This window comes from Nipponia nippon, unplaced genomic scaffold, assembly GCF_047370975.1.
Source record: "Nipponia nippon isolate SJK-2023a ecotype South Korea unplaced genomic scaffold, ASM4737097v1 scaffold_12, whole genome shotgun sequence".
NCBI classification, from domain to species: Eukaryota; Metazoa; Chordata; class Aves; order Pelecaniformes; family Threskiornithidae; genus Nipponia; species Nipponia nippon.
The window spans coordinates 16,989,104-17,002,262 of NW_028262313.1; the positions used below are offsets into that span (position 1 = coordinate 16,989,104).

General features: G+C 49.4%; 1 protein-coding gene across 2 annotated transcripts in view; it reads right to left on the bottom strand.

The window, feature by feature from the left end:
- MCF2 (MCF.2 cell line derived transforming sequence) overlaps positions 1–13,159 on the bottom strand; it is a 64,416-nt gene that overhangs the window by 45,081 nt on the left and 6,176 nt on the right. For both annotated transcript variants that reach the window (XM_087749071.1, XM_087749072.1), the window contains exons 2-3: positions 1,931–1,999; positions 1,248–1,362 (exon numbers count right to left, since the gene is read on the bottom strand). In XM_087749071.1, the coding sequence (XP_087605197.1) occupies positions 1,248–1,362; positions 1,931–1,999 (184 nt within the window). The remainder of the gene's footprint in view (positions 1–1,247; positions 1,363–1,930; positions 2,000–13,159) is intronic.

Here is a 13,159-nt window from a genome sequence, read left to right on the forward strand (position 1 = left end):
CACACACCTCACAGCCCTTCCACCCTCAATTCCATGATGCTTTTCCTTGCTCCCTGACACCACAGCTTTTTTGACTCCAAAATGTTAAAAAGCACGTGTTTTTAAGACGGTCAGGTATTGATGCAGGCTGTTATGGTGGTAGGAGGAGCAGAGAAGCATGATTAAAGTGGTTTTACTAATAACATGCTGAACATCTTTGAATCACCAGCAAGCTTGCAGCTCTCATTAGTTCCTTGATTGAGTTTGACCTCCTACAGGGACAGCAAGACTGCTCATCATGCTAATGCCAGGGTGTTCACAGTCATATGAAATAAGAAGCCCTGGAGAAACCGGGCGGAGCTGGGAAGCACGGCTGCACGGATACAGGCAGCCCACACAGCACGGAGAAACCCCTCGGGCCAGCGCACACCGTGGCGTGCTCCTGTCCACGCCGGGACGGTGCTCTGTGGGCCAGGAGCCCGCGAAACTTCAGAGTCCATCCAAAAACAGGACAGAGGAACCAGAGGCCCTTTTTTTTCCTGCAGAGATGGCTAAACACATGGTACTTCTTCCAAGGCAGCTGCTGATGGAAAGCTCCCATCTAGCTGCTCTAGAAAGAAAGGAAGAAATTTGCCAAAACAGGCATTATTCAAGGAAATTAAGCATTCCAGGTAACTGAGTCACCAGGCTCAGCAGCAAGAAATAGGAGGACCATTAATCTAAGTATACAGCCCTGCATGTGGCACAGGCAGACTGTCAGCCGCTTAACCCTGAGACACAGGCGGGTAATGGGAGCTGCGGCACGCTGCTGAGCCATCGCGTGTAATGGGGACCCCAAATGGCTTGTTCCTGTAATTAGTCTCTTCCTCCAGTTACGTTTCTCTTTTTTCCACAGTAATGACTCTCTATTTGTACACGTCAAAATATTATTCTGCAGTGGCATGGCATATTTAAGCGGTGACACATGTCAAAGCTTAAGGAAAGCTTGCTGTTAATTAGAAACTTAATAAACTAAATTTATGACACATGCAGGCTGACAAGTCATAGGGATGATGTCCACTTTTTACTCGGCAATTACTGGCACATTAAATACCACACCTGGGCACCATAAGGGCTTGCACCGTTCATCTTCTCCCTCTTACTTGCTCTGAGAGCTGAAGATGCCCCTCACCCCCACGTGTGGCATTACCCTGAAGATCCCCTGTCTGACCCAGGCAGGACCGACACCTCTGCCCATCACAGGCAAGAGCTAGAAGGGAGCCACATACCTCGGGACTGACGTTAGGTAGGTTAAGACTTTAGACAGGATCTCCTCGGGCACCTCGTTGAAGCGAGCGTTGTCGGGGAGGGTGATAATCCAAGCCTTGTCTTTCCCTCGGCCACCTGCAATAAAGACAAGGATGCTTCCCTGGGCCTGCTTTCGAGGAGGGCCAGCAGCAAAGCCCAGGTCCACCAGTCAGGACAGAAAACACGCTGTCATCATTACAGAGGGTTTTTTTACATCACCAGAATAGCAAAACCAAACCAAATCCTGCCTCTAATTTCAAGCACAACACACACGCACAAGCAGTAGAAACAAACGTACTAGGTACCAGGTATTTCCTTTATTTACTGAGCGTACTGTACATGGGACAGCAAAAGAAGTCAGAAATACAAGGACAAATCAGCACACTGGTCTGGCACCTACAGAAATACACTTCAAAGCAAAACGCTTGTTAACGTGTTGCATGTTTGAAGGTAAGAATATTTTATAATACAGCTTGAGACAGAAACCTAATATGCTCTTTCAAACTGCCCCAATGTTTTATTAACAATATTTCTAGTGGCACTGGAGACTACCTGATGGATAATATCCCGTGTGGAGTATCATTTTGCCAAACAGCGCAGAAGTTTGTCTGGAGCATTTAATTACCGCAGAGAGAGAGACCCTGGAGAAGTTCACCATACTCACCAGAAAGAAAAGCAAACTCTTTCATCAAATCATCACTGATGTCCTTTGCACAGATGGGTATCGCGGTTTCTGGAAAAAAGCAAAAGCAGCAATCAAAGAGGAAGCACAAATCCAAAGCAAACACATTTATCAATGTGTTAACCCAAAGGTGGGACTTGAACCCAGTGCAGCTTCCCTGAATTATATATGAAATATTGTAACAAAGGACATATAGTTCTCCTAGAAACCAATGTTTCTAATGACTCTAACAGGGCAAATGCCATAATTCAGTAGCAAATGTATTCTGTCAAATGTACTGAGGCAGAACTGCCTGGGAGCTCGAGTGCTCTTCCCTCAACAGGGTATATCCAATGTTAATATCTATATTTTGGAGTTACTAAATTGATACCCCTATTTTGCAAACTCCCCCGGTGCCTCCTAGCCTTGGCAATACAACGGGCTGAGGTTTCTGCTGGGAACGGCAGCGTCTAAGGCTGCCGCACTGGGAACAAGGTTGGGTTTTCAGACTGTTATAGTCTTTAATTTTGAGCCAGTAAGCTTCTGAAATCATGTTTTTGTCTGGCACGAGGCCACGTGCACTGGAAAAGCTGTTGTTCTTACGTCCAGTTATTAGATTGCTTTTTAATTAAATAATGGGAGAGGCTGTTTTAATACCATATTTAGCACACTGACCATTTCGGTGGCAATGAAGCACATCGGAACAATATACATGATTTTACCTTTCACTGGGAGAAGGAAACAAAAACCAGACTCAATAAACACAAGAGGAGCTTATAGCTGGTAGACATTTTTCTGGATTATCTATAAACGGAATGACAGCTAAATATTAAACAGCCTTGTTCCTGCAAATAAATGTTTTAAAGCACATCTATACAGATTAAAGTCCTTGTGCCTTCTGATAATTAAATTTTAAACACTGATTATTTTACAGAGTTGGTCCTAGGGAGTAATCTTTTGGCTGTTTTCAATCACACGGGCCGCATACTTCAGCACACTCCAGCGTAATCAATATTTATCCTATCGTGCTTTTTCCAAAAGCTTTCTGGGTCACTTCTACTTTACCTAAGGATTTTTCAGGCCTTCCATCGGCCGTATGGAGCTGCAGCACAGCCGCCCAGAGGTGCCCGAGGTGGGGGTGCTCTGCCTCCTGCAGTCCCCACCGGCCACGGGCTGCTCCCTGCTCTCCTACACACGCGCTGCTATTTTTTTCCTCTTGTAGATAAAAATGTCATTTTTGTTTGTTAAGGATCGAGCTTCAGTCCCACTGGCATCTACATTCTTGATTTTAACAGGCCCCAGAATTGGTCTTGGTAAGAAAGAAGTTTGTTTTGCAAAGATATTTCAAATATTTCTCTCTCATTCAACTGCTTCACCTAACTTGAGGACAAGCAGTGGCAATAGATTTCTTCTCTATTAGTTGATTTTTTTGCCACGTCAATAGTTTCATACTGATAAAAATCACATTTAATAACTTAATAAGCTCCAACACATGAAGCAGATGATATTAAACATGCGGGTCTTTGAAAATACAAGACAAAAGCCCGCTGTGCACACATATTTGCCTCAGAAAGGTGTGGGGCTGTTCAGCAGCTTGTCTGCATTTGCAGTCGGGGTGAAGCCTGTCCCCAAAGCCAGCTCGCCTCGCCTACCCCTGCCGACCACTTTCCCCGAAGATGCAGCCACTGGCAAGCCAGGCAAAGTTTTCCCCTGCGCTATAACGTCCACGCGTGATTCAAGTGCTGGATGGTAAACACAAACGCAGTTACAGGTTTACAGTAAACGCAGCTTTTGTTTCTGGTCCTCCAGTGATATGGGAGGGAAATGCTGGTTTATTGATAGCTGTCCAGGAAACAGGCTGGGAAAAGGGGGTTAACCTTTGCACGGTAAAAAAAAACAAACCAAAACCAAAACAAAACACTTAAAAAGTTTCACAAGGCATTTTCTCACTGAGAACAACTTAAACTAAGCCAGAGACAACCATAGTTGGAAAAAAAAAAGTAGCATTTTTCCACAGATATTTTCAAACTTTGCTTTCCAGAAAAGAAATACCATTTGAAAAATGCATCCTTTGACCCCAGAATCTGGTGCTTATTCTCTCACATCTCTCAGCTGCAATTTCCCAATGATCATCATGAAAGTGCAAACACCAGCGGATGTTTTAATCCTACCCGTGCTGGGGGGCTGCAGCAGGACCCGCTGTGCCATGCCCTCTGCAAACACGGGCGCAGGCGACCCCGGCCCCGCACAGCCCGCCAGCTAAGCAAGCACCATCAGGGCCATGCCAGCAGGTGGACCTGGCATTTTGGGGTTTCAGGTGCAAAGCACCATAGGATGGGGGTTCTCACCACAGTCGGGAACAACCCGAGGAGGGACCCGCTTTGGGAGTCACCGTTTCCAGCAAGGACCTTGCTCCCCAACATTTTATTCCACAGAAAGTTTCATCCTTGACTTCGGCACAGAGGTGGAGACCCAGATTCCTACCATACCCTTATGAGTTTCTTGCTTCTCAAGGGATGACATTTTTGGAAGAGGGCACTCAGCACCCTCAGAAAATCAAGCCCTTCCTAGCAGTCCCAAGTTGAGCACTCAAAATAACTCATTTCAGGAAAAACTGCGTGGGAGTACTTTACTTCAGGCAGTGAAGGCTCGGGGATTATTTCCCTTACAAACCCTCCCCATCTCCTCCAGGGTAGGAGAATCCAACAAGCGATGGAGGAGCAGGACGGCTGCCCTTTGGTAAGGTCAAGGCACAACAACAGGCTGATTGTGGTCCCATGAGAGCCGCTCCTTGGCCAACTCATTGCTTGCTCTGCATTGGCCATCGAACTCAACCTCCTGGGCAAATGTTAGGGAAAATCAAGTGCTGGCATCAAATTTGCAAGCGTGTTGCTGTGCCTGCGGCACATCAGTTGGATGTTACTATAAACCCTGTCCAGAAGTGCAACCTCTGTCCTCAATCTATGGAAAAAGAGCAGTGAAAGGCAGTGGGGCAGCAAAGACATCCGCCTCTCAAACAAGGCTTCGGTTGATGTTCACTAGCGAACTGAGTATTTCTTATTTGAAGGACACTCTTGGGACAGTAGAGAAAAGACCCCAGGGTACTGCCCAGCGCTGGCTATGAACAGTACAGCATCTTGCTCGGCACAAGGTGGAGGAAGCCAAGGTTTCAGGGAAGTCCACTTGTTTCTCTTAAAAAGAGGCTTTGTGATCATCAGCTACTATGGAATAGAGCTGCTGTTACAAAATCGAGCCTGAAACCCCTACGTTACAGCATCCCAGAGCACTTCACAAACTACACTGCTATCCCCACAGCTGGTATGACCTCAGGCTTTAGGGTCTTCCTAAAAACAAGCAGCATCTGGACGATAAATTGTCATAACAGTGTAGTAACATTTTTTCTATAGGCTCTAATCTGGGTATTTATAAAATGCTGCTGCAGTTATTACATTCAGAGACTCCTCTATGGAGGAGATCGTTGCCATGACACAGAGTATTGGAGGATGCGTGAAGCCAAGCGGGGAAAAGACAAAAGGGAAATACAGAGCTCTCTATGCTTCCAAGAAAAACTAATGTGGCTCAGGACAGAACCCTGCTGAATCTTTCCTGTCCCCATCATTTGCTTTACACAGTCCAGACCATTTTGCTGGGTCCTCTCCACAGGACCACATCTCAAGGCCGCTGCACAGACTGCAGCTGTAAGGATGATGCTTATTGTCAGTGATCTTCCCTTTCAAGGCGATTCAAGCACAGTGGGACTTTCACGTACGGTGGAGGTCTGCAGTGACATTCAGAAGGGGGACAGCTACAGTCTGAGAACAAATTCCTCTCGTAAAACTCAATTGAACTCTGAAGTGCTTTGCTCTTTGGTAACTATTGTTTTCTTTTCTTTTCCAAACTTCGCAGGCCCGCAGCATCTGCAGGCAGCAGCTGTGTAATGCAACTGCCAGGCTGATGTAATAGAGCCTCGTACTTCACAACACTGACCAAATATTGTTTGCAACTATAAAATCCATTCGGAGATGGCTTTGTCGTGAATGAAGAATAGCAGCTTTTCATGTGAGGGTTGCTGCCGTAGTCTAGGAAACAAAACTGAAGTAAATCAAATGAAAAGGGTAAAGGATCACACTGAGCTTCTCCGTAATCTGCTTGTTCTCAGCTGCTTGTCCATTTGGACATCTACATCCAATGAAGCGATGTCAAGGGAGCCTGCAAATCAGCACATTTGTAACCTATTTCCAGTTCCCTCAGTGACTTTCTGGGCTAACCGGGGTCATCAGCCAGCATCTGTCTCAGGAAGGCCCACCTGCCTCCAAAAGTTCCTCTGAGGCTAACGACACCCGTAATGCAGACCTACATAAACCGTAGGTGTTTGCAGGAAGGTCCGGTGCTCAGGGAGTTTCAACAAGCAGGATTTCTCCCAGCTGCCACGGACACTCCTGTCTGCGGCCCGCATCGGTGCGAGCCTCCCAGAACAGCTGATGGAGCACAAGTGAGGCTGGGCGTGAGGATTAAGCCATCCCTGTCTCATCTACTTTGCACAGGAGTGGGAACAGAAATCCCTTAGAGCAGAGTGCCCCAACCATGAACCCTGTGCAATGCAGAGAGCGGCCCTTTCAGCTTCTCCAGCTGAAGTTGCTCTGCTTTGCAAAATTAAATATTCATTGAGGTAAAGAATAGAAACACAGTCCTGTATCTGAGGAGAAAGACCAATGCACCACCCTGCAACTTATCCCCCTAACCCAGTCCAGATCGCTATACCCACTCAAAACACCCAAATGGAGGGACCCTGCAGCCCATCGCTTGGGTTAAGGGGAACAGTTTCACCTGAAATTTAAATCTCTGCAAAAGCCAAAGAGCTCCTCCAGGAAGAACGACAGAAATCCATCCCATAGCAGTGGTCAGGGCCACAGTTTGCTGCGGGAAACCCGAGTCCCCATCACCCCGGTGCGCATCCTGGCCGGTGAGCGGCTGAGCCTCACCCTGCCTTCTCACCGAGCGGTTTCAAAAGACTCTGGATTCAACCCAGTACACAAGAAGAAACATCGCCATTCCCCCTATCAGCACACCATGTCCAGGAAGCAAGACAGAAGGAGTTATTAGAGAAAAAAATATTATTTTATACTGTCTGCAAACTGCCCTACTGTGGAACAGCCCGCTTGCATGAGGTCTACACAAATCCTGTCCAACAGCACGGTGCTGAGTGACAGAGTGCCTGTCCCGGGCTGCGGGGAAGGAGCAGGCAGCTGCCGTTACTGCCCGGGCACCGCTTCATCCAGGATCTTCCCGCAGATCATGCCCCACTTGCACAGTCTGCAAGCAGCGGCTTCCCCGACAAGCTTATCACTGGAGTAGGGATCCTAATTTCCACATCACCGGATCCACCCTCCCACATCTCTGTCCTGCTCCGTACCTGCCTGGGAACAGGATACGACGCGTACACGCGGAGCAGGTGTTTACACAGCCTTCATGGGAACCGGAGCCAGGAGGGGCTGGCGGCTGGCCAGGCGGCACCATGCTGATGGAGATACCGTGCTGAACTGCACGTTCATTAGGAAACGCGTAGCAGAGAATAGGACATTGTGCTCATCAACAAGGCCTGCTGTATTCACCAAAAGCTTATTTACAGGACCTGGGCTGAGCAGAGGACTGACAGCCAAGGTCCTGAGGCTGCTTCCTGGCTTGGAGACGAAACTCTTTGGTAGCCAGGAGCAAATCGTGTCTCTCGTGGCTACAGTTCCTCATTTGCAAATGGGAACAGGCACAAGTGCCAGCAGGATACGATGGTAGCAAAGGGCCACGAGCATATCTGATGACAAGAGCAGAAAAGACCGCTGCAGCCCCCATCCGTCAGGCCGATGCACGTGTTCATGTCTGTACCCGTAATGCGAGAGCTGGCCTCAAAGGGCGAGTGTTAAAAACCCCACTGGACTAACCATTGGATTAACCCATTAGCTGACTGGACTAACCATTGGCATTGGACTAACCTGGACAGCGGGGTAAGAAAAGGTCTCCACAACCCACAGGACTGGTTTCTGAATGCACCAAAAAACCAGAAGACCTCAGGATCGGACGTGAAGTCCACCAGCCAGGACTTGGTGGCTTCCTCCCTGGGGACCTGAGGCCAAGGGATCATTTTTCCCTACAAGTGAGTTTGCACCACGCTGGCTCACAGGGGCTTGCAGGTCCCAACCAGGATCTTCTAAAGATTCATAGGGCAGAAAAGCAGAGGGGCCTGCTAATAAGAGACTTTTCTACTCGGTTCCACTGAAGTCATCCAGAGCTGCAGAGCCCACGGGGGTTACCAGCCTTACGCTGCAATTACACCTTTATAGCTGAGGTAACAGCCTGGCCACAGATTTAGACATGTGGGGACCTTTTCCCCAGGTGATGAATACCCCGCAGTAAAAGCATAGCCTACATCAAACAAATTCCCTTCTCTCCACACCCCAAAAGTTCAGCTGCTAAAGAAACTTAGAGACTTAATTGTGCAAAGTGCGAAAACTGCTGTGGTCCTCTTCTGCATTTGCAAGTGATCTCAGGTATGTTGCAGAAGCTATATATGTAATCATTAGTCATTTCTAACAGCACCTCTGAGCTGCACGCACCCTCGTATCCACCGAAACCACGTTCAGCTGCTCATGCATCCTGCCCCAACATACGTATGCCCTTGTGGAAGCAGTCCCGGTGCAGTCGCCGGGGGTACCTGTTGCAAAGATGAGGCTCTGTTGCTGTCCAGGGGAGCCACGCGGAGCAAATTCACCTTTAGCCATCCCAGTGTAAGAACAACAATTTCTGCTGCTGCACTAAAACCTGGCACATTCAACAGTGTGTAATTCCAGGTGGTGCACCCCTTCCCCATGCCAAGTGAGCAACACAAAAGACTCATTAAAATATTTATGGCAGAAAGCTTCAATACCCTCGACTGCTGCAAGCACCTTTGTCCCCTCCTGCCCGCGGGGACAGCTCGTACCTCGCTGCGGCCGGGCGCTGCACGGGACCATCTGCATCCCCCCGAGCCCTGGGCTCAGCCCGCAGGCACCTGCTTTGTAACTACAGCCAGTCGAAACCAGGTTTTCATTTGCAGTGGCAGATTAGCAATTAGATTTGGTTTATAAATGCCTAATTTTCTGGAAGATGTGATGTATTGATCCCGAGGAAGATGATGGGGCTCCTCGGCTGGTTCTGTCAATAGCCTGAAGGCAAACCTCCACCTGCCACACGCAAATCTCTCGGTAAATCCCCGACTTGGCAGATGCGCTTGCAAAACCAGCACAACATGGGGGACAAGGGATGGCAGAGCCATGGGAAGAGCTGCACCCCAGTAACATGGTGGGAGCCGTGCATGGACAGGGTGTATTTAGAGGGAACTGGTAGTTCAGGTGCTGGCAGCACACCTTGGTCCCCAGGCTACAGGTGGCAGTGGGGCCATCCCAGGAGCTGCCAGGAGCCCAGTGATGCTGGCAGCCAGGCATGGGTGGTCCTCAGAGAGCTCCCTACAGAGGCAGGTCAGCAGCAAAATGCCTCCTTCAGAGCCAGACGGGACAGACGCACAGCAACCGCCGCCACACCGCCGTTTCAAAGGGACCCGGCCCTTGCAAAGCCATGCCCTGCAACAGGACAGCCACTGGCACCGGCCCCCCAGCACAGCCACCACCCTCCACGGCCACGCGGGCACGAACGCAGACCCCTCTTCCCGAATCGCCGCCGTAACTGTCCGCATGTGAATATGCCCCAGCAAAAGTCATGACTTAAACTTCACCAGGAGCATCATCTCATGTCACAGATGGGAAATGGAGGCAGTCACATCAGGCAGAAACACATCAAAAACACCCAGGGATTCAAAAAAGCCATGGAAAGCCCCAGGAGAGTGAGTCCATCGCTAGGCGTGACGGCTTGGTCACCACACCAGCTTCAAGGACTCCTTAAATTATCCTTTGTCAGACTGGGGAGGATATTTTAAGGAAAGGCTCGCTCTGTTTGCGAGTTCTTTCTTCTACTTCTCCCCAAGCACCCACTCCAGCGCAGCGTAGGAGGCAGGATACGGCACCAGATGGTCCTCTCTTCTGACCTAGTGGCTGTGCTTCTCCACCGAGGCCTTATCTGCCATCGATGCTTCACAGACACACATCCCCATCATCCAAACCTGGGTCTATGCTCGGCTAAGAAACCATACAGCAAAAAAAAAAAAAAAGTGAAGCTTCTGCAAAGCTAGAACGAGCTTTACAAAAGGCTTAGATTTATATACACTGAGGATAAGAGTGAAAATGCAAAAGAAAACGCTGTGAAGGAAAAAAAGATAAGAAATAGGGAGAAAATGTTAACTCAGCACAGTCCAGGCTTGCGGACCATCATCCAGGCAGCGTGCCCGTCCCATGGAGGAATGTTCTCACGGGCCCAGCTGAATCATCACCTTACAATAGGAGCTGACCGGCGAGGCCGAGAGGGATTGCATGGCAGCGCGTCCTGGCATGCGCAGAGCGACCCTGGATCAGGCCCCGCGGCCGAGCCTGCGAGCCCTGGGGCAGGAGCCTCCCGCTCCTGGGCATCCCTCCAGCAGCTGCCGCTGGGGAAATGCCCAGGGCACCGGGCACCGGCACGGCTCAGCTGCGGTCGCTCGCTGACACGCAAAACCGGCAAAACCTCATTCCTGCTGACCACTGCCGGGAAGACAAGGCACAGCCAGCTGAGGATCCCAGACAAGGTGCAGTCATCTAAGGATCCCACATTCATGGAAACATCATCCTCCGGTACAATTTTGGGAGCTGGAGTGAGCAGAAGGGTCCCTGGGAGCCGGGGCTGAGCCATGCTGCCAGTGAGGAGGAGGATGCTCAGGGGAGGTTAAAAGGATGTCCCTGTGTGCTGGGGACCACGGAGTTTGGGAAGGGGGGAATCTCTTCCAATTTAGATTTAACAGCTGGCAAACTGTGGAAGCTTTGCTCAGAAAAGGTGAACCAAAAGTAAACTAAATGGCAACAAGGCTTACGTGTTATCTCCTGTTATTGCTGTGGCTAATCTGCTAATGTGAGGGAACAAAATTCTGGATGCTCCGATGTGTTGATGTCCGATCAGAAAAACTATCTTCTCATATCACCCCAAACTAAGCAAAAATTGGGAAAGATAAAAGCCAGCTCAGCTATATGTGAATTTACATCTATTGGAAGAAATGTAATATAGTTTCTCAACACCCACCCTTGTGGATTCAAACTCAGTGTGGGAGTTGAGAAAATCTAGTTTCTTGCATTTCTAATACTTAGGAGCTTCAATGTACTTCTAATTTTCTCCTATTCCCAATTTCAGTCACCCCTCCCTTACAGGAGACTCAGAAAAGAGTCTGCAGGTGTTGGCACACCAGCAGCGGGGCACGTTTGCCAGCCGTGCCGGGGAAGGCGTGTTTAGCATCGGCCACCGGTACGCACCTTCCCAGCCAACACCGTCAGCCTCCAAAACAGAGCCTGTTCAGCACAAAAGACTTCCAAAGCCAAATAAAAACAAGCACACATCAATAAATTTCGCATCATTCAATAGCACGCAAGCGTTGCTTTTTCCAAGCCAAATTCCAGCTTTGTGCACAAAGTAGCTCTTGGGACATGCAACGGCAGTAAATCCTTGGGCCCCGTTACCTGCCCAGGAACCTGGAATTAAGTTCGCTGAAGTCACTGGAATGATTTAGTTGCTTTCACAGCCTATACAGCCAGGAAAGTAAATCGTACGGCCAGGTTCCCATGATGGCATCACCTGGAAACTCTGCTGCAAAGCGAGGGAAATTAAAAACTATTTTCCTGAATTGAAAATGGAAATGCTCAATTCTGGCATTCCCCTGTTGAGCAAAAGCGCATCTCCAAATCCAGCAAACCGCTTTCCTGCGGCAGGAGAAGGTCAGCGGCATGGAAAGTGGGGGGGGACATGGCTGGCGCTCGCTGTCTGTCTCGCACTACCCAGCCCTCGGACAGACACCCACGGAGCAGCAGATGGATAATTGCACCGTGCAGGCGGCTCAGCCAGCGCAGATTCCCAGGGAACAACTCTGCCCCGGGAGCTGCCGGCAGCCAGAGCTCCTGACTCAGCCCTGCTGTAAAACCAAGTCTAGCATCGCCTGGGAGGAAAAGGGATTCGGAAGAACAGGCCAGCCCCACCCAGCTGCTTCCACCACAGCTCCTCGTGTTCCTGTTCCTCTGCCCCCAATTTGGCAATGGCCTTCAATTTTACTTCGTTAGGGAAGCTGTCAGATGGGATGATTGAGTCTTCGGCAGCGGAGCAAGTTGAGGAGCGTGGGACCTGAGCTGCGCTCCTCACACGTGCCGAAACGACCACCGTCACAGCGACCCGTGTCAGTCGGCACGAAGGTGCCCGTTTGCAGGACAAGGTTGAGGGCGCTCATTTGGTTTGTGGCTCCGGGATTTCCTTGCAAGTCCTACCTGCCAAAACCGACTTTAACGCTCCTACCACAAGCACGACCAGCGGCGATATCCGCGCTCTGAACTGCCCATCTCCAGGCACATGGGGGAAGCTCTGTGTCTCCAAGCATCCTCCAGTTCGGTGGCAAAGCCAGCGCTTTGGAAGACTCCTTCTTTCCCCCACCGTATTTTACACTTCAGTTGCTTCCCTCCCACACAGCCCTGCTGTCACGTCACTTTTGTCCTGGTAAATGAATGATAAGCCATTAAACTGCAGTTGTAGCAAATGCGATGTAGGGAGAGGAAGCAGATCCCACGTACTACTGACTGCTCCCAGACTACTACTCCTCCGTGGTCCGCCCAAGGAGGCCTGGACCGACGGTGGCACAGAGCTTTCGGAGGCTGCTGGTCCTGGACTCCGCTCACTTGGCCCTCTGAGGGAGCCCAAGCCATTTTAAAGAAGAGAATGGCTGTAAAAGGCTTGGGATTTATATAGGCTTATATCTCACTGGAAGGCAGATATGGGGGAAACATCACCTTCTACTAGAAACGACCAAGTTTCCAGTACTGATGCGTGAAGGGAAAAGGTTAACACGTGGTCCCGGATCAGGCTGAATGCTCAGAAATCAGCAATGAGGAAAAAAACCTTCTGATTTATTTTTAATCTCATGATTTGGGGAACCTTACTCAACTTTGTTTCTTTTTCAGTATCTCATTTTAAGAATCTACATAGATGCCAAATCACGTGTCCAGATCCTGCAGCTATAACCACACAAGCATGCCTTTGTGGAGATATTTTGATTTCATAGGAGCATTACGCAAAGGTCATCTGCCA